Source organism: Littorina saxatilis, linkage group LG8 (assembly GCF_037325665.1).
Source record: "Littorina saxatilis isolate snail1 linkage group LG8, US_GU_Lsax_2.0, whole genome shotgun sequence".
Taxonomy (NCBI): domain Eukaryota; kingdom Metazoa; phylum Mollusca; class Gastropoda; order Littorinimorpha; family Littorinidae; genus Littorina; species Littorina saxatilis.
The window spans coordinates 19515387-19536688 of NC_090252.1; the positions used below are offsets into that span (position 1 = coordinate 19515387).

The 21302-nt window shown below is 42.3% G+C and overlaps 1 protein-coding gene across 1 annotated transcript in view; it reads left to right on the forward strand.

Annotated features, from left to right (window-relative positions):
- The window catches only part of LOC138974212 (uncharacterized), a 188014-nt gene that overhangs the window by 45280 nt on the left and 121432 nt on the right, over positions 1–21302 (forward strand). The window contains exons 16-21 of the mRNA XM_070346935.1: positions 1672–1808; positions 2974–3111; positions 4522–4695; positions 8111–8229; positions 8851–8995; positions 9397–9465. Coding sequence (XP_070203036.1) covers positions 1672–1808; positions 2974–3111; positions 4522–4695; positions 8111–8229; positions 8851–8995; positions 9397–9465 — 782 coding nt within the window. The remainder of the gene's footprint in view (positions 1–1671; positions 1809–2973; positions 3112–4521; positions 4696–8110; positions 8230–8850; positions 8996–9396; positions 9466–21302) is intronic.

Here is a 21302-nt window from a genome sequence, read left to right on the forward strand (position 1 = left end):
ATTCATTTGTATTTATTGTATTACTTTTCCAGTTATGTATTCATGTACTTATTCAGACATAAATACAAAACTATTCTACATAGCTAAACATTTAAAAAAAAAAGCAAATAAACCTACAAAACCGCACCAGTCCAACCATATTCCGCGTACACAATCTTTACTTCCATCCCCATTTTAAAATATCGCAACAACAGACTTCCATATATATAACACGATCTCTGTTCTCTGTTTTCATGTTTGTCCAGTGTCTTGTCCCCCCCATAAAGCATATTTAACTCTACCTGTCCCAAGACATGCCAATTGGTTCTGAGAGGACGTTAAAACTAATTGTCAGTAAGTACTGGTGTCACATGACTGATGTGAACCAGTTGATTGGCTAATGGTGATGCGCTAAAACTGTTAGCGCACTCTTGGAGTGCGCTAACTTTTCCACAGAGCGTATTCTTCCGCCCTTTGCCTAAGCGAGACTGTACTCTCATCCTCAGAATTAATTAATGACATGTAGCTTATATTCTCCACAATACCAAAATACCATACATTTCCTGCTTCTCAATTAAAGCAGAGTGGTTTTTTTCTGACAGATTGCATGTGCCTGTGCCACAGATCTAAAAATAGAACACCCCCCCCCCCCCCCCCCGTGTCTAATTTTTCAGTTTCGACTTGCCGTAGCTTATTATCCACATTACCAAATGATGAGTTAGAATACAATTCCCAGCAGCTAACAGAAAACACAAGTGTTATTCCGAAAACGAACCAGCTAGATCAGCATTTGGAATATATACGTAGCAGACTAGATTACACTGAAATACTACTACATCCCTTCAGTAAATGGATGGTTTTCGAATTATTATTTCAAGGCAAGAACAATCGGAATCGAAAACGTGTAGGGTTTAGAACGTCCGTACCATATATATATATAAGACTTATTACCAGCCTGCCTCATGCGTGCAGACTCAGGGCAACGTGACGAGCAATTTTTGTTTTTGGAATGCCGCAGTGGTTCGATTGGCCTGGCCTAGCAGACGACATAAACTCCGCTTAGCAAACTAACATGTTGGGCAAATGTGAACGAAAAAACGATAGGGATATAATACGTGTAGGGTTCAGAGCATTCTTACCGTTCATATTTAGTACCAGACTCCCCGATGAGTGAAGATACCACACGAGAAACATGCCACATTTATTTTGAAAATGTGCTAACCATCGACCTTGGGGGTTAGCCAATTCAAGGGGAGTCACTCTGCACAGTCAATCCGTCGAAGCTCGACTTGAGGTTTCGAATCGCAAATAACTAAGAACACAGTCCTTTCTCCGAGTTCAAATGAGGTCTCTCTGAAAGATCATCACTGTTTAGCTTAACGCTACACTGGAATTTACCAACAGAAATTAAAACAAGAGTTTGCGTGTGATGAAAGCATGACACACTTGAGACAGCCCACACAAAAGTGGATCTTCTACGACCTGACCACACAGTTATGCCTATTCAAATGCGCGTAGCAAAATGTGCGTGTTGTATCTTCTTTTTTTCTATGGTGGTACCAACAATATCGTTATTGAAACAATCCCAGTGCAGTAAGGGATTTATAGAGCAAATCTCGAAAATAATTATTGAACTCAGCGCACTGAGATGTCTCAATAACTTAAATTATGATCAACGTGTGTCTGTTGCAGCATGTACATTGTTGACGAACAAATAAAGCTGAAGCTGCGAATTGTGTCACCAACCAAGGCGGATGATGCAAACTACTTCTGTGTAGGGCGTGTGGATGGGAATGAGGAGAGGGCCAGCATCAGACTGCTTGTTTACGGTACGTTGTGTGTGTGTGTGTGTGTGTGTGTGTGTGTGTGTGTGTGTGTGTGTGTGTGTGTGTGTGTGTGTGTGTTTGTGTGTGTGTGTGTGTGTGTGTGCGCGTGCGTGCGTTTGCGTGTGTGTGTGAGTGTGTGTGTGTGTGTGTGTGTGTGTGTGTGTGTGTGTGTGTGTGTGTTTGTCTGTCTGTCTGGCTGTTTGTCTGTCTGTTTGTATCTCTGTATGTCTTAAACTCTTTCTTTAATCTGTCTATCTGTGTAATTCTTTTTTTGGTCTAAAGCAGCTTCTCTTACTGTAAATCAAAGCAAAACATGTTATTCAAGTCTATTTTGTCTTTTCAAATACTAAAAACTAGGTTTGAATAAAGTCACAGTACGCCTCCCGTAAACCATCACATATACTGTCAGTCTTTTACACACAGTACAAACACCCATTCGTTTAAACACTCACCGCTTAAGAACACCCTAGGTGCCCTACGTCAAGAGCGAGCAATGTTCAAATAATTCATTTTGCGGATTGTCTGATCAGACAATCGGACGGTGCGTTTTGGCGCTATACCTAATTTTTTAAATCTAAATAATAAATTGAAAGCTTGTTTAACAGATATTCTTAAATCATCAAAGACTGTTTTGTTCATCAAGACAAGATCAGTATAATTCGAAGTTTTGAAAGTTTGAAAAAAGAAAAGCCCGGAAGCAGGGTCACGCAAGGTCGTGGTTTTCGTAGCAGACGACGGTTATGCCTATCGCCAGTTCCTCTGAACAGTCAAAAGCCATCGCTAGAGTTCGTGTGAATCGCAGCCGTTTGCTGCGTTTAGATTCAGAGGTACATAATAACGTGCTATTGCAGATAAGCTTACAGCGAGTCGCATTGAAATCACAAACTGACGACTACTTTGTGAAAAAAGGAAACTGGATCACACTGGTTCAGGATGGCTCAAGGGTAAAATAAACCACGCAAAAATAAATTCTTTGAACATTGCTCGCTCTGCACCTTGGATGTTCTCAAGCGGTGAGTGTTTAAATGAAAGGGTACGGGTTTGTACTGTGTGTAAAAGCCCGACAGTATCTGTGATGGTTTATTGGAGGCGTACTATGTCTTGAAGTTGGGGAAATAACTGATATGCCGGCACGTAATAGTCTGTTTTTTCTTTGTTTTCACGCCAGATGGAATAAAGGTAATTTCATCTAAAGCCTACTATGCTGAAAAGAACACCGATGTCAAGCTTTGGTGCCGCTTTGAAGGGGAGGACCAGTTGACAGATGTGACATGGAGACTGAATGACGGGACCACGATCTATCCTGGTGAGTTTTTGTTTGCTGGTTTGGTTTCTTCAGTGGCTGTGTACTCTCTCAGAAAACCCACCATGAGCCCACATTGACAAAACCAGAATGGGGTCATTAACATCGTTCTTTATCAAAGTTAAGGCAACATCGTCAAATAAGAACGTTTTAACTCATATGTATCATTTGGTGCGCAATGAAGAATACGCATGTGTCGCGGCCATCATGTAAAGAAGCGCACACACGAACATGGACGCACATATGCAGACACCCCAATCACGCGCACAGGCACACACACACACACACACACACACACACACACACACACACACACACACACACACACACACACATAACTACAATCACATACACACACACACACACACACACACATACACACACACACACACATTGAAACAAACTTACACATATGCAAACACCGCCATGCATGCACGCAGGCACGCCTACACACACACACACACACACACACACACACACACACACACACACACACACACACACACACACACACACACACACACACTGCCTTAAGAAACTTCATTTGTATTAAATATGAGTGGTTGGTAGTCACTTTTCAAAGCGGCCGATATGCTGTTAAATTTGTGTATGCCAACACTGTTTAACACATTGTTCCAAACACATCAGTTAAATCAATATCACACATATATCAGTTGGTAGAGCACTGGACTTGTGATCGGAAGGTCGCTGGTTCGAATTCGGGCCGGGACGGACACGGGTCAACTTTATGTGCAGACTCAGAGACGGAAGCCATGTCCCACCCCCGTGTCACCACAGTGGCACGTAAAAGACATTGGTCATTCTGCCATAAGTGCAGGTGGCTGAATACACCTAAACACGCAGACACCTGGGTAGCGCGACCCCGTTGCTGCTAACTTTCCACTGGGAGGAAGCGACCCGAATTTCCCAGCGATGGGGCAATAAATAAATGAAAAATGAAAAAATGAAAATGAAAATGAAATATTTCCTGTCCTATATTCCGACTTCGAACTATCAACATGTAAGTCTAGCGCCATAACGAGGCTTCGTATTCACACTTGTCCGTTCTTTGAAACATGCTGGCTCTCTAGGGGGAGCAGCCTTGATATTCTCTGATGGTAACTGTTAAGACGAAACGATGTCATGTACGGAAACGCCCATGGGTGCCTGTGGCCTGAAACTGGTGGTTTACGTGAGACAGAGTTTGCCTTTAATGCTGACCTGATTGAGATCAGAAACATTCAATAATTGTACGCATTATTTTGGTAAAATAGGTACGTACATTGAACACACATTAGGCACTACAGGTCACGGCCAACCAGTGATGACAAAGTATTAGTGTTGTTATGATACATAAAATAGTCATCTACAATGTTCAGCTATAGGATTGAAAGGTTGACGAATCTTTTTCAGTGAGTTCAGGTGTAGTCAAGTATGGTTTGGGTTATGAAACGAAACCTGGCTCTGAAGGACACTACATGGTGATCAAGAACCTGCAGCTTAAGGACACTGGCCAGTATGTCTGCTACATTGACTTAATACAGAATACTAAGGCCTACAGCATTTCTATTGATGTCATTGTTACTGGTGAGTACTTGCATAGTAAAGACATACATACGGATAGGGACACATTTTAAACGAAGTATAATTTAATACAAGTCTCAGAAGAACAGTGCAATCATTGCAGAGAGACATAACTTTTGCATTCTAATTAAGCTTACTAAAGTTTAAAGTACAAGAAAGACTCTCCTTGAGTAAAGTAATTAGAAAATGCCAAATAGCCCTTTAGTGTTTCAAGTGTTGCCTATTGTTTCTATAAGCAGAGTGCTGCCTTAAAAGTAGACAACTTTGTTTTCCCTGTAGGTGACTACACAGTTGTTAAACTCTTTTGATATTTGTTTTACCCACATGAAAGTTAAATGTTTACATTTGCGTACCAAATTTCAAACCGTTTTCTTACCGGAGGTCTTATTCTACGCATACTAAAATAAGATTTGTACTTTCTTGTAATTGTATGAATACTTGTCAAATATTACATACATGTTTTGTTTTGCTTAATAACTGAACATTTTTTTTTTATTATCTCGCCGAACGTGGGGACGAACTCACGCTGACAGCGGCAAACTGGATACAAATCCAGCACGCTACCGACTGAGCTACATCCCCGCCCCGTTATCAACTTGACGGATCACGCTTTGGACTACACAGTCCGGATGATGTGGGTCGTGTATAACCTATATTTTCCCAAGAAGGATTGGTTCCTACACGACCCACACCATCCGGTTAGGGATAAACTCCGTAAAATGACTTCTTAAATTTCACATGGGTCGTCCACGACCCACAACATCCGGACTGTATAGTTCAAATGACGTCATTGTGTATTTGTTTGCTTACAAAGATAATCGTTTAAAGATTGGTGGATATAGGAAAGTTTGTATGGTGTTTGAGGATTACATGAAGTCTCAATCAAAACCTCCCAATTGTTTTAGAGATACAGACACTTTGTGAGGCTCTGGGTCATCCAGGACCCGGGAAGCACGGTGAAGATAAAGTGTGGTCGTATGCATTAGGAAAAAGTGAAATGACGAAGTAAGATAGTTCACTTGTGGATAATGACACATCGATGCAAGGTGTAAATGTCTGTGTTATTTGACTGAAATATTAGTTAGTAATGTGTGTCCGTAGGTTCTATGTACGTAGGTTTTTGAGTCGTTGCACAATAAGTCAGGTAATTCTACAGCGTTTATATTCTGGTTCTAAACAAGATTTGTTACATTCTTTACATGACATGACAGTTGTACATGGAGCAGCTTGAACATGTGACCCAGTCTCACGAAACCAGGGATAACCGCTATTTTGGTAAAATTGAGCTATTAGCATATCCATAATCTTCACATCATTCCTTTTAAATTGATATAAGTTTTATGCCTCTAGCTTCAAAACTCACTGAGATATGGGGTTTCAAAGTATAGAACGGGCCCGGTACGGTGGCCATTTTGAGAAAAAGAGCCTTCGAAGGAGAAGCACAATCAAATACAATATTTGAATTTATTTCCTTAGCAACCATGCTTCTATTGTAATGACAATTTACAGGAACACAGTAAAGTAACTTCTTTTTAGTTTCCAATCATCATTTTTATCAAATCTAGCTAAAATTTATATTTTAGGGGGTAAAAAGTGGTAACGTTGAATGAAACATTGTCAAAAGTAAGGGCCTTGGTGTTGTTCTTCCTTCCCCATGACTGATAAAAAAAATTACTGACGCATGAAACGTTTTAACTGCAAGAACTAATATAAATAACAACAAACACAACACAATGACGCGAGAGAATTTTTACCTCGATCCATCTCGGCGATCGAAAGATGTATTGCCTTGATCTACTCCGGTGTAAAGTGAACGACGCAGCCCCCCCCCCCCCCCCTCCTCGTGCCGCCTTCCATTGCTGCCATTGACGTTCATCTTGCAGTTGTACGGTCAATCTCTCGCCTCCTGGATCGCCAGGTCAAGCTGGCCGTTGCAAACGCCGTCAGTAGGGGTAGAATCTTCGACAATCCGAACAACAGGTTCGTCTATCTCCTCCTCGTGTTCTTCGTCCGGAACAGACATGGGTTCAGCAGGTTGGGAAGTTGAACGGCTTTCCTCGCTGTCATCTTCGTCCCAATCACTCTCCTCCTCCTCTGCATTTGTAGTTTCCGAAGCGAAGTAGTCCTCCATTACTTCACGCAGACAATCATTCTCGAAAATATTGCCATTCTCATTCAAAAGCTTTGCAATCGTAGCAGCAATGTCGATCGTTTGCTGATTTGCGTGGGGCACGGTGAACGCGGAACTCGTTACTGTTGTGTCCCTTGATGGGAAGCGGGCCAATCAGAACCGTCGGAACACTGAGGTTGCTATGCAATAACTGATAGGAGCACGCTAGTTGGTCAGTTGCTCGCTGTCTTTGTTCGTTTGTTTACAGGCCAAACTCGCTTTACAATTCTTTTCATTGGTCGAATTCAAAGTTTGCACACACTTGAGGTCAAAGTTGAGGCGACAACCTTTCCATTCATATGCGATACAGTGAGGCCCTGCGAGGGATACTTTCAGAAATCCGATGCCGAAAATGGGTCAATTACCCCTCATTGTTGAAAGTTTAAGACAACAAAAATATAAGATAAAGCACTAAAACATCGTTTTAAAGACATTTATAGTTCGAATCTGGAGAAACTCAGCTTTCAGAATCAACAAAAATCCCAAATTAACCCAGATAGGGCCCAGGCTCCGTTTTTCAGCTGTAGCTGCGAAGAGGGCCCCAAAGGATTTAAAATCGTGATCGTGATTGGCGTTTTTTGACCTTTCTGTGACCGTGATTGCCAAAATTTCCTTTTCTGTGATCGTGATGGGACTTTGCCCGTGATCCGTGATGACAAAAAAATCAAGTCTCGTGATCGTGATCGCCATTTGTTTTTGTGATCGTGATGGGCATTATTGCAAAGCATTTTATTTTCAACGTACATGTTTTCACAGCTGTATCACTCTATGATCCTCTATTCGTCAAGGTGTTTGTGATCGTGAAAACAAAAATCAAGGTAACTGTGATCGTGAAAGCTAAAATTTCCTTTCCCGTGATCGTGATGATACCCCATCCCCCCCCCCCCCCCCCCTTTGGGGCCCTCTGCGAAAGGAGTGCCAGCGGTTATCCCTGGTTTCGTGAGACTGGGTCACAAATGTGCTTTCGAGTCCTAATTTAGTGTGATGCGAGTGTAAATTAAGGAACAAGGCGACAGTGACTGCGTTGCCTTGTGGGCTGTGTCAAGGTGAAGGGAGCCCAATCTTGGCTAGAACTTCCTTCAGAGATATGCCAAAAAGATGTTACATGTCATGTCAAATTTCAGGCAAAACGGGTAATAAACACCAAAGCAGGGAAACGTGTACACCAAAGCAATAAAACGTGTGACGTACGAACAGTTGAACATGTGTCTTTTTTATGATATCATGCGTTCTGTTTGTTGATTTTAGATAAACCCACTATTACCCTGCCCTTGTCCTTCAAACCTGTGATGCCGACGGTAGGAGACAGGCTGGTCATGAAGTGCCAGGCTGGGGGCACGCCACCTCCAGTCTACATGTTTAGAAAGGTAAGCTGAAATGCATTTGCCAGCGTGTACCTCTTACACCCATGTCACACATACACGCCGCTTCTACTACAATGGAAAAGTGCCCGAGAGCGTGGCCAATCGTGGGCCAAACGAGGGAGGATCTTCATGGCCGGGGTGGGCGGGATCTGCTAGGTCCCGAAGCTGCACGCTCTCCTTACACTTATTCTGAACAGCACAAAACAAGCGTAACCGGGTCGTGGCGCAGTACAGTCGTGATGTAGTTTGTTTTCATTTGCCATGTGCTGCATTTTCATCGGCATTGTCTTCGTAAGGACGTAGAGCTGTGTGAAGGGGGCCTTAGGAAAGGTTAAGTGCAGGTCAATTAGCCTCACATGTGTCATTCGCAGGCAGATCTAAAATCTTATGAAAGGAAATTTGCAACTCAGCATTGCTAAATGATACACATGACAATTCATAACTTTCAAAAAAGGACTGGATCAAAACAATGAAAAGCAATGTATTGTGATGGCAGAGTTGACAGGATCAGAAATATAGAATACGAATCGGGTGGGGGTGGGGGGGGGGGGGGGGGGTCGGGGGTGGACTTCTTTGATTGCAGAATAAGTTCTTAATAGTAAGTCATTTGTACTGCGATGGCAGGATAATCAGGATCTGATGACGAAACCCAACACAGAAGGAGAATACATTATTGAGAGCGTGAAGCAAACAGATGACGGAGACTACTGGTGCGAAGCAACCAATAAAGGTGGATCAGCTAACGTCACTGCTCCATTGCAAGTCAATCGTAAGTGTCTTGTTTCGTAGTTTAGTTTCATACCATATGTCTAGTTGTATGCCAGTACTTAGGCTTAGCTGCGTGTATGTGCATGTATTCTTGCACATACATGTAACACGTCCAAGTTTACATGCATTAAGTCTGCATCAAGAAGCACATGCTTTGTACTGTGAGGTCACTAACGTAATGGTAAACCTTTGCTGTTTGAAGTGACGTACATAAACGGCTTTTCAATTAGAAACTAATCACACAAAAGTCTACCTGATTGAATTTGAAATATTTACCAGGACACTAAATACACTAAATAAGAATATATATTCTATGAATTTGACACATTTGGTCTTGGGTTCGTGTTTAAATTGGCTTTGAAGTGAGTATATATTTAAAATGTCCCCTTTTCGTTTGAACAGTTCTCAGGAATTTGGAAGCCACATGGTTTTATCCAGATCCTGTGAGAGGTGCAGAATTTTCACTTGAAGGTAAGGTAATTTCTTTGAATATTATCATTGTATGAAATCTTTGAAGAGCACATGTAAAGGGGTTAAGCGTTCTTCACGGACACCTTTTCTCTGTATGCCCCCCCCCCCTCCTCCTCCCTCCCCCTCCCTCCCCCTCCCTCCCAGAGAGAGAGAGAAAGAGAGAGAGAGAGAGAGAGAGAGAGAGAGAGATAGAGAGGGAGAAAGTGAGAGAAGAGAGAGAGAAGAGAGAGCGAGAGAGAGAGAGAAGAGAGAGCGAGAGAGAGAGAGAAAGAGAGAGAGAGAGGGAGAAAGAGAGAGAGAGAGAGAGAGAGAGAGAGAGAGAGAGAGAGAGAGAGAGAGAGAGAGAGAGAGAGAGAGAGACACAACTCGAACTCGAACTCGAAAACTTTATTACCGAGGGATGATAGCATTAGGTCCATATGGTTCTTTCTTACAGCTAGTCCCTACTATAATACACACATAAAACAAAGAACACAAAATATAAAGAATAAAAATTTAAAAAAAAATTAAAAAATCAAATAACACAATATTATGTAGGGATAAGTATAACAAAATAAAAAGAAAAAATTCAAAAGTGTGCTTGTTAATCGAAGCATACACTTTCTCTTTCACACATCCTCACACACACTGTACACCGACTTAGTCGTTAGAGAGGTACTTTCTGAACTGTCTTTTAAAAGAAGATAATGACAGACATGACTTGATATTTACAGGTAGTGAATTCCAAAGGAACGCACCAGAATAAGACAAACTAGTTTTAAACAAATCGATGCGGGGCCTTGACAAGGCAAGGTTATTTCGAGTGTTTGAATAATATGACGGAAATGATTTAAAGAGTTGTATAAGATATGTTGGGGCGTCCTTATAGACGAGTGTATACATAAATAAACATTTATTATACAAAAGCTGCTTTTTTAAGCTTAACATTCCAATACTTTTCATATTTTCCTCTGTAGAAAGAGATGGACTGGGCAGAACTAGTTTAGCAGCTCTGCGCTGGCGCGAGTTCAGCTTCTTCAAGTGAACTTCACTACACCCGTCCCATACTATGGAAGCATAATCAATATGGGGTTTTATGTGGGCATTGTAAAATAGTTTTCTTGTGTCTAGATTAATAATGCTTTGTAACTTTGACAAAAGAAACAGGCTTTTAGCATTTTTTTGCAGATTCCATTGATGTGAGTCTGCCATTTGAGATTATTATCAACAGTAAGTCCCAGTAAACGGTGCTCAGCTACTTGCTCAATGGAGTGCTCATTTAGGGACAGACTCAGAGTCATTTCTGAAAGTTGATGTTTTTGGCGAGTGCTGATTATCATAGACTTTGTTTTAACTGGATTAATAAGCATACGATTTGCAGAACACCACTCAGAAACATCGTTTAGGCTCTGTTGTAATGTGTCTTGAATTTGTGCAGGGCGTTTCTCTGTTGCATGTAAGGTAGTATCATCTGCTAACATATGACACTCAACAGATTCAGACTGTAGGTACAAGGGCAAATCATTTATATACATGCACAATAATACAGGTCCCAAAACAGACCCCTGTGGCACTCCACATTTCACAGTGCCCTGAGAAAAGTACCTATCGTGTACGTAAACAGATTGAACCCTCTCTCTAAGATAAGAGTAAAAAAAAAAGCGACAGTGCTAGAACTTTTCAAATAACATTTTAATTTCTGTAGAAGGATCTCATGATCCACGAGGTCAAAAGCTTTGTTTAGGTCAAAGAAAACATCACCAGAAATGTCTAACCTATTAATGGATGAGTACCATGAATCATGTAATCTGGTAATGGCAGTGTTACATGAATGTTGAGAGCGAAAACCAGACTGAAGTTGATGCAAGAGAGTGTGGTCATCCAAATAAGTAACCAGATGTTTTTGAACATGCCTTTCTAGAGGCTTAGATAATACAGATAACAAAGATATAGGTCTAAAATCATTTAAGTCTTGATAACCTTTTTTCTTTGGCAAAGGTATGACTTTTGCCTTTTTAAATTATGTTGGACAAACATTGTGTTGAATACATAAATTGTAAACATAAGTCAGAGACTCTACTATACAAGGAGTAGACAATTTTAATAATGTATTACTTATTTCATCAAGTCCGGAAGATTTTTTTTATTTTCTAACCTTGCTATGTACTGGCCAACTTCATGGATGGTCATTATCGGAATAACAAACGCATCCGTGTTTCTTAATTTTTCATCACATAATATCTGCAAGCGTTCACAACAGGAATGTGGTTCTGTACCTGGAGATTTTGAGTGAGAATCTACCAGTGATTCAGCAACGGACCAAAAAAAATCGTTAAAGTCGTCGGCCTTTATATTCTGAGGAATACTACTATTTTTTGAGGAGTTGCCTTTTAAAAACGTGTTCAGGGTGCGCCAGACTTTTGAAACATCTTTGCCGTTACCCACAAGTTTATTAAAATATGATCGCTTCGCGTTTCTCACAAGATTCTTTACTCTGTTACGCGCTTTTTTATAATCTTCATATAATTCGTTTGTCTTTAACTGGTCGCGATACGCCATTGCTTCGATGATATCAATGGTTAACCAGGGAGGAAGTTTAGGATGTCTTACTCGTTTCAGCCTCACAGGTGCATGTCGATTTACCACATCGATAAAGAGGGAATACCAGGCTTCAAGTGCCTCGTTAGGATCGGTATAATTAAGCACAGAAGCAAAAGGTGTACAATTCAAATCATTAAAGAAGAGACCTTGATTAAAATGTTTAAAATACCTGTATGAAATATATGTGTGACCTTTTGATTCTGCCTTGGGCAACTTCATCAATTTGGAACAGCTTACAGGACTATGATCACTTACACTAAGGTCGGATACACAGGCACCTAAGACTGTGTCCGGATTATTCGTATAAATATGATCGAGCAATGTAGATGTCGTTGGATTTACCCTTGTGGGTGACTTTACAAGCTGTTTAAGCCCAAATAACTGAGTAGTTGATTCCCAGCTGGGATGGGACTTTAACATGTCTATGTTAAAATCGCCAAGTAGCATAACGTCAGCATTGTGTTTGCTCCTATTATAAACATTGTCTAACATTTGTACAAAATGATCATACCACTCAACATTTGCCGCAGGATTTCTATAAAGAAAACACACGAATTGAGGGGCCATTGATTTACTGGGTTTGAGTGCTAACCAAATACATTCTACTGCGCTGGGTTCCAGGTCTATGCGTCTACGCGTAATGTGTTTAATTGAGTCATGCATGTATACCGCGATTCCGGTCTGCCCTTGGATTTCTGGGTTTCGCCTTTCAACACAATAATCAACAATCGCGATATCATTATCGGAAACTCTGGAATCTAATCTTGATTCAGTAATACCAAATAAATGATAATTCGGAGACACTTTTTCAAGCAAGGCACATACATCATGAACCTTATTATAGAGTTGATACACATTTAAATGACCAACACTGAGCATACTAAAACAAGGAATAAACACACACAATGATAACTAACACATACACAATAACTGTTACGAAAAAAGCAAAACAACAACTGTCACGAAAAAAGCAAAACGACAGTCAGTTCAAACTATAAACACAAACGGCAACAAATTTATGTCGGCAATCTTTCAACACAATTATGGTAAAATTTCACAATAGCGTCACGCACCTCTGCGCTGACACTCGACTTGAATCAAACGAGCTCAGTCAGCCTGACACAAACACAACACCGTTCAGGCGATGCGGGCAGATTACACGGATTACGTGGCAGTCACCACTCACACACGCTGGAGGGAATATAGTCTTCAATCACGCCCTCGCAGATTTCCACATGAAACTTAGACAAGTGTTCTCCGAATGTTAGTGAGGATCCGAGTCAACACAGCACCACTGTCACATTTCAATGTGCCAAGAGCGCTAGCAGTAACATGTAGATATCGACTGTCCGCTCAGTAACAATGGAACTTTTGTTTGTACGGTTCTAATACGGCTGAACACAGCCACTTTTTCTGATAACGACAGAGTGAAAACCACAAGAACACTACACTGTGACTTTCCGAGCCACACAGTCTGTATAGCACAGCACGGCGAGACGAACAGGAACAAACAGAAATTAAATTGGGGGAATCAGTGAAAATTGTGCATAATGTGTAATCATATGAAAATAATATGTATTTCTCACACACACACACACACACACACACACACACACACACACACACACGCACACGCACACACACACATACACACAAACACACACACACACACGCACAAAGCACAGTTACAGTTATACAAGGTGACAAGCACAATGCTAACTTATTTGTTTCTGTCTCCAGAACTAGAGTTTATGGGACATAACGTGGTTATAATTATGTTAAGGTGTGACACGCGCTATTTTACACTAGCGTGCGAAGATGGGTCACTGTAGCTACATTGTTGCCTGCGGCACTGACCACTGACTGTAGAATGGGGGTGGCGCCTGTTGCACAAAGGGGCTGAAGGCACTGTACATGGACGGGTGGAGCAGATGAGGCGGATAATGGGATTGGTGGAAGTGGTTGTGGGGGCCAGGCGGCGCGTGAAAATACCCACTGGGGTCAAGAACTGGGAAGGGGTGAAACCACCTGTGGTGTAGCGGCTGGGTACCACCAGGTGCCAGCGCTGTGGCCTCAGTTGGCCTGGGCGGTTGACTAGGCTGCTCCGTTACGTAGTGGTGCTGGGGTCGATGGCTGGGCTGCTCGGGTACATACTGGTGCTGGGGGCGATGGCTGTGCTGGTCCAGTACACACTGGTCCTGGGGGCGATGGCAGGGCTGCACCGTTTCGTACTGCTGTTGAGGGCTATGCAGCGTCACGGCGTCCCGTGGAGGCTGCTGTGACATTGGTGGGTGTTGCGACCTTGGTAATAAAGGGCTGCTGAGTGGACTGTGATGTCTCACCAATGTCGTGTTGCGAAGTTTGAGGACTGGACATGCGTTGTCCTTTCACAGCAGCAGCATATGATGCCACGGGTTCTGCTGACGCTTCCACAGTGCAGACTTCACTTCGCGCAAGAACGGTGACAGTCCTTTGGGTGAGTAATGGACACTGTCTGCAAGTATTTGGCTGTCGAGGCATCCGTTTTTGTCAACCTTCCAGATCAACTGAAGAGACAGGAAGGTCACTTGTTCAGTGTTGCACAGAGCCTTCAGTCTGCTGTTAAAGTCCTTTATTTTCCGTGTCATTTTGTTCTGTCGTTGTGAGGGTATGGCTGCGACATAGACACAGGATGAAGGGAAGTGCTTTTTGACTGCTGATAGCAGATTAGCAAAACTCTGCACAAAGCTATCTAAGTCTCCCCTACGGTCATTTTTCCCGACATTTAACACAACTTTCTTCACTGAAAGGTGAGTGCCGCTGTCAGTGACAATTGTTGTCAGGCGTTGGGTCGTGGTGCCTCGTAGAGTCCTGATCTCTGTAGCACCCGACCTGTCCAGACGCTTTTTGGCAATGTTTCCCAGGTTTGAGTCCCCGAGCAGGAAGTGTGTGCAGGTGGGGGGGATACGGAGTGTAGGGGAGCGATCAGTGGCGGTAAGAGCGACCGGAAACTGGTCACAGCAGGGCTCACGGTTAGCAGACTGACCGTTTTTAGGAGGGGGCGTGGTCGAGTCCTCGTCGTCAGAAAGGGAGGGCGCATATCGCCCCTTGTTTGTAGTGATGGCAATGGCTTGAACACCGGGGAGGGAAGGGCGAGAATCTGGAGGGGACGTTTGCTGAGAGGAGGATTTGTGTTGCTCTTTCTCAACCTTTTGCAGTTACCTGACTTTGTTTTCTAAGGCTTGACATCGTTTTTTCATTGAGTCGCGTTCTCTATTGAGCTGTTCTACTGCCTCCCTCAGCTCCGCCACCTCTCTGTCACGATGCTGTTTGTTGGCAAGGATCTTTCTGTCCAGCTGAACTTTCATGTCTCTCATTTCCAACATGAGTTTGGCCACCAGGTCACTTTCACCACAACTACTACTGTCAGTTATGTCGACACTGTCTGAACCATCAGGTGTACAGATGCTACCGCTGGTTGGGGTGTCACCAGTGTTAGCAGCGGCGGGAGCAACAGTGGCATATTCAGGTACACCCGGGACAGGACACAACCTGGTCGACATTTCAACACGTGCTCTCAGCGCGCAGCGCTGAACCGATTTTGGTTCCACCTCAGCTACCCGGGCCCCCATACCGACACACCAAAGCCGCTAGACCACATCACAACGCCAAAGTTTTCGGTGGATCTTTTTTCAAATTTGGACACCGTATTCAGCTAGACCCCGGACACAATAATTATCATCGATGAGATATTTCAACACGTGCTCTCAGCGCGCAGCGCTGAACCGATTTTGGTTTTTCTGTTCATTTCACCATTCCAAGTAACTCTTCCTTATCTTCTCCAGTGTTTTGCGTTGATCTCCCTTCCTTCGTGTGGCTTTAATCCATATTCCCGTTTCAGTCTACGTTACTATTTTTAGAATGTCACTGCGCTGTCCAGAACGCTTCCCTTGCACCCGTAAGTTGTTCTTACTGTCAAAGTGAAAAGGTCGAATCAATTTATAGCCACGCGAAAAATACACTGTCACCTATCTCTATATATTTATATATATATATATATATATATATATATATATATATATATATATATATATATATATATATATATATATATATATATATATTAACCTAATTTCTTGGTTAAAACTTGTCTAAATTTCTAAATTCTTTCTTAATAAATATCAATTATACACTTTGGCCTTAAATCAAAGTGTTTCCCTTCACAGATATCCTCTTGGGGTTGTCAGATGAGGGTAGTCTCCCATGCCAACAGAAGCTACCATTCAGAGAATGGTTTGCTTCTTAGTTGGATACCATGGGTTGACAACTCTCGCCATCAGTACCACCTGACCACTGATGAGACACAATAGTGTCGAAACACGTGTCTGGTCTAGGTACAAATACAATGGTCCTCCTCAGGACTAGATTACCTTGCGATACGTCCCCCACAAAGGGACTTTGCTCTGTAAATCTCGGTCCCCCTTGAGGAGGGTCTGATGCTCCCAATAGGCTGTCTGTGAAGGGATACTTATTTCTCTCTCTTTCTCTGCTAAGAGATTTTAACAAATCTCGGAAGAAAGTCTCTGCTGACTTTCAATTGTTTCTTTCACAATTTCTGATGTTTTATAATGTGGTCACCGTGAAAGTTGCATCGCCTTTAAAGCGATCCAATTGAATAAAGCAGAAAACTTCTTCTTTACCAAGTCCTGTGTTGAACAGCAGTGAAAAGTTGACCGCTTTTCCTGTTTAACCTTTTCAAAATTAGATCTAACTTGTTCGCGTATCCATTTCTGGATCTGCAGGCTGGTACAGAGTTACCTCCCTTTAGGCTTTTTCAAATTTCCCTTGTTTTAACCTAATTTCTTGGTTAAAACTTGTCTAAATTTCTAAATTCTTTCTTAATAAATATCAATTATACACTTTGGCCTTAAATCAAAGTGTTTCCCTTCACAGATATCCTCTTGGGGTTGTCAGATGAGGGTAGTCTCCCATGCCAACAGAAGCTACCATTCAGAGAATGGTTTGCTTCTTAGTTGGATACCATGGGTTGACAACTCTCGCCATCAGTACCACCTGACCACTGATGAGACACAATAGTGTCGAAACACGTGTCTGGTCTAGGTACAAATACAATGGTCCTCCTCAGGACTAGATTACCTTGCGATACGTCCCCCACAAAGGGACTTTGCTCTGTAAATCTCGGTCCCCCTTGAGGAGGGTCTGATGCTCCCAATAGGCTGTCTGTGAAGGGATACTTATTTCTCTCTCTTTCTCTGCTAAGAGATTTTAACAAATCTCGGAAGAAAGTCTCTGCTGACTTTCAATTGTTTCTTTCACAATTTCTGATGTTTTATATATATATATATATATGTATAGGTTACAACACGAGTGGTTTTTTATATGGCTTGTATTTCAGTCAAGACCCAGCGGATGAATATCATCGGGAGACACGAGCCTCTGGCGAGTGGCTCTCGATTGATATTCCCGCTGGGTCTTGACTGAAATACAAGCCATATAAAAAACCACGAGTGTTGTAATCTGTATATCCCATTCTACCATCAAACACAAAGTGTAGACTACTAGCGGCACTGTTGCGATCTGTGCAGGGTAAAACTGTTGCCAGCGAGACTTAGCCCTTTTGCAACCTTAAACTAAGTGACCGTCGCTGAAAAAATAAAACGAATGAGTGCATCGATAAGTACGCGGTAACACTACTTTCAGACCATTTAAAAGCTTTAAGTAAAGGTTCGTAAGTTGCAAGAAAGTAATGAAGTCGAATAGAAATTAATTTAGTTGAAGCGCACAATTCTTTTGTTTTGCGTTTCAGGTCGGCAGAACGGGCGAAACGGGTTTGGGACCCATTTGGCTTACTCGATTCAGAATTGATTCCACGTTGTTTTTCTCGAACGTGTGTAATTAGGCTTATTGACAGAGAAGCAAATTTTAGGGAACAAATATGTAGGTTTAGATTTAACCATTTGCTCCCTATTTGAAATGTATCTACGTGATAAACTGATTTGCGAGTGTGTTTGCATGGATGAACTTAAACTGGTATGGCCCGTGTGAGGAAAACGCGACCAACACGTCTGTCACCGCCGATTGATTGCATTTTGAAGGAATATGACTGGATTACGGAAAAATATGTGGACTTACTGCAGAGCCAGGCAAAAGAGTAGACTTGCTCGCAAAACACGTGAAACAGCCGATGTTTGATAGCTGAAGGCGCACACCAAAACACACTACCGACAGAAGTTCTCAAAAGTCGTCTGCTAACGATGCAAGGGGAGGGTACTCGTGTTTTTGTTTTGGTTCGCTAGCATCTGGTTATCTTGTAAGTTGAATGTTCGTTTTTTTCGACCTGCATTGCTTTCATAATGAAAGAAACTTTTGCTTATTGCATCTCATACATCAGATCAGTTCTGAGATTCATTTTTGCGTGCAACTGATATGGTTTTCTGAGCCGTGCAATACGATTTTAGAACTTCATACAAATGTGTCACATTGTTCGGCGCGAGGTCAAAGGTCGGGAGGAAAGTAGTCCTTTGCCCAAATCGGAATCTGCACTATCATATATTTTTTGGAGTCCATGATGTATTTATTGAGCTATAAAAATACAACATATATACCCATACTGAAGTAACAGAGACAAAGAAGGGAGGTCATGGGATATATATATATACAAACAAATATGGAAAAAATAACCACAACAAGCCTTCACGTTTTCACCAATATTTCGGCCTCGTGGCCTTCGTCAGGGTGTTCTATTATTAGCTCGCACGATGTTTACAAATATCCTTTGACGCAATGTCTGTCTATGACGTAATTATACATGACGTAATATGTTTTGCGTGCCGGAATTCCAAAAATGAATAAGACAGTAACAAATATATGTATATATATACGGCTTCTGTGTGTGTGTGTGTGTGTGTGTGTGTGTGTGTGTGTGTGTGTGTGTTTGTGTGTGTGTGTAAGCAACACCTGTGGATTATAGAGTTCTGTTTGTGATGGGGTCTGGCGGCTTTTGTCTGTCTGTATGTTCTGGCATTTGAGAAGCCACACCAGATAATATAGGGCTAAGAAATAAGCTCTAAAATTCTCAATCCCGTTTGACAGGACTTCACCTTCAAAGGTGATTGTGGTGAACCGCCACGCTGTCTGTCTCTGTCTCGCGATTCACCCCGGCGAAGACGAGTATTCCTCTAGTATATACATGACCTCCCTTCTTTGTCTCTGTTACTTCAGTATGGGTATATATGTTGTATTTTTATAGCTCAATAAATACATCATGGACTCCAAAAAATATATGATAGTGCAGATTCCGATTTGGGCAAAGAACTACTTTCCTCCCGACCTTTGACCTTGCGCCAAACAAATAGATTGTAATACACTCTTAATTGTTTTGCTGCTAAAGAGTTATATCCTCAGTTGTATTAACCCGTGCATAACACTAGTTTGAACAGTCGAACACTATCACAATGCCCATGGCTACAAACCAAAACAAAAAAACGAGTACCCTCCCTTGCATCGAAGCAGACGACTGTCAGTGAGAGTCTGTCACACAGATCTGTCAGCAGTGTCGGTGTGGGAACTGACAGAAGCTAGGGAGCACAGATAATAGAAGCCCTGTCACATAGACTAATCACACAATCAATACACATTTGGCTCATGTTTTAAATGACAGTTTCGAGTTTGTTAGTCAAACTCAAAGCAACAACACTGGTCTGGTGTCATGCGTAGCGGGACCGAGAAGCGTCTTACTGCATGGTTTGGGGTGGCTTCGCTTCGTATCAAACATCGGCTGTTTCACGCATTTTGCGAGCAAGTCTACTCTTTTGCCTGGCTCTGCAGTAAGTCCACATTGGCGATGAAGGTATCCAAGAACTTAATATGTGTGCATTTTTTCCGTAATCCAGTCATATTCCTTCAAAATGCAATCAATCAGCGGTGACAGACTTGGTGTCAGCAATTCGCGACTTCACCAAGTCGGTCCCGTTTTCCTCACACCCATACCAGTTTAGGTTCATTCATGCAAACACACTCGCAAAACAGTTTATCACGTAGATACATTTCAAATAGGGAGCAAATGGTTAAATCTAAACCTACATATTTATTCCCTAAAATTTGCTTCTCTGTCAATAAGCCTAATTGTATAATAACACGTTCGAGAAAAACAACGTGGAATCGATTCTGAATCGAGTAAGCCAAATGGGTCCCAAACCCGTTTCGCCCGTTCTGCCGACCTAAAAACGCAAAAAAAAAGAATTGTGCGCTTCAACTAAATTAATTTCTATACGACTTCATTACTTTCTTGCAACTTATGAACCTTTACTTAAATGGTCTGAAAGTAGTGTTTCCGCGTACGTATCGATGCACTCATTCGTTTTATTGTTTTCAGCGACGGTCACTTAGTTTAAGGTTGCAAAAGGGCCAAGTCTCGCTGGCACCACTGTTTTACGGTCCACAGATCGCAACAGTGCCGCTAGTAGTCTACACTTTGTGTTTGATGGTAGAATGGGATATACAGATTACAACACTCGTGGTTTTTTATATGGCTTGTATTTCAGTCAAGACCCAGCGGGAATATCAATCGAGAGCCACTCGCCAGAGGCTCGTGTCTCCCGATGATATTCATCCGCTGGGTCTTGACTGAAATACAAGCCATATAAAAAACCACGAGTGTTGTAACCTATACATATACGTACTTGTGTGTGTGTGTGTGTGTGTGTGTGTGTGTGTGTGTGTGTGTGTGTGTGTGTGTGTGTGTGTGTGTGTGTGTGTGTGTGTGTGTGTGTGTGTGTGTGTGTGTTCGCGATGCACGGCCAAAGTTCTCGATGGATCTGCTTCAAATTTGGTGGGCATATTCAGGTAGATCCGGGACACAACCTGGTCAATGAAAATTGTCAACACGATTTTGGTTTTTCTGTTCATCTTCCCAGATCCATTCCCAGTAAATGTTCCTTATCTTCTCCAATGTTTTGCGTTTATCTCCCTTCCTTCGTGTGGCGTCAATCCATATTCCCGTTACTATTTTTAGAAGGTCACTGTCCACAACGCTCAATCCATATTCCCGTTACTATTTTTAGAAGGTCACTGTCCACAACGCTTTCATCCCGGCAAAGCCGGGTATTACTCTTACTTATCTTCTCCAGTGTTTTGCGCGTTTATCTGCCTTCCTTCGTGTGGCGTCAATCGCGTACGGTGCGCCACTCACCCGGCGAAGCCGGCGTACTGTGCGCCACTCAGTATTCGGCTCTACTTCTTCCCGGCGAAGCCGGCTA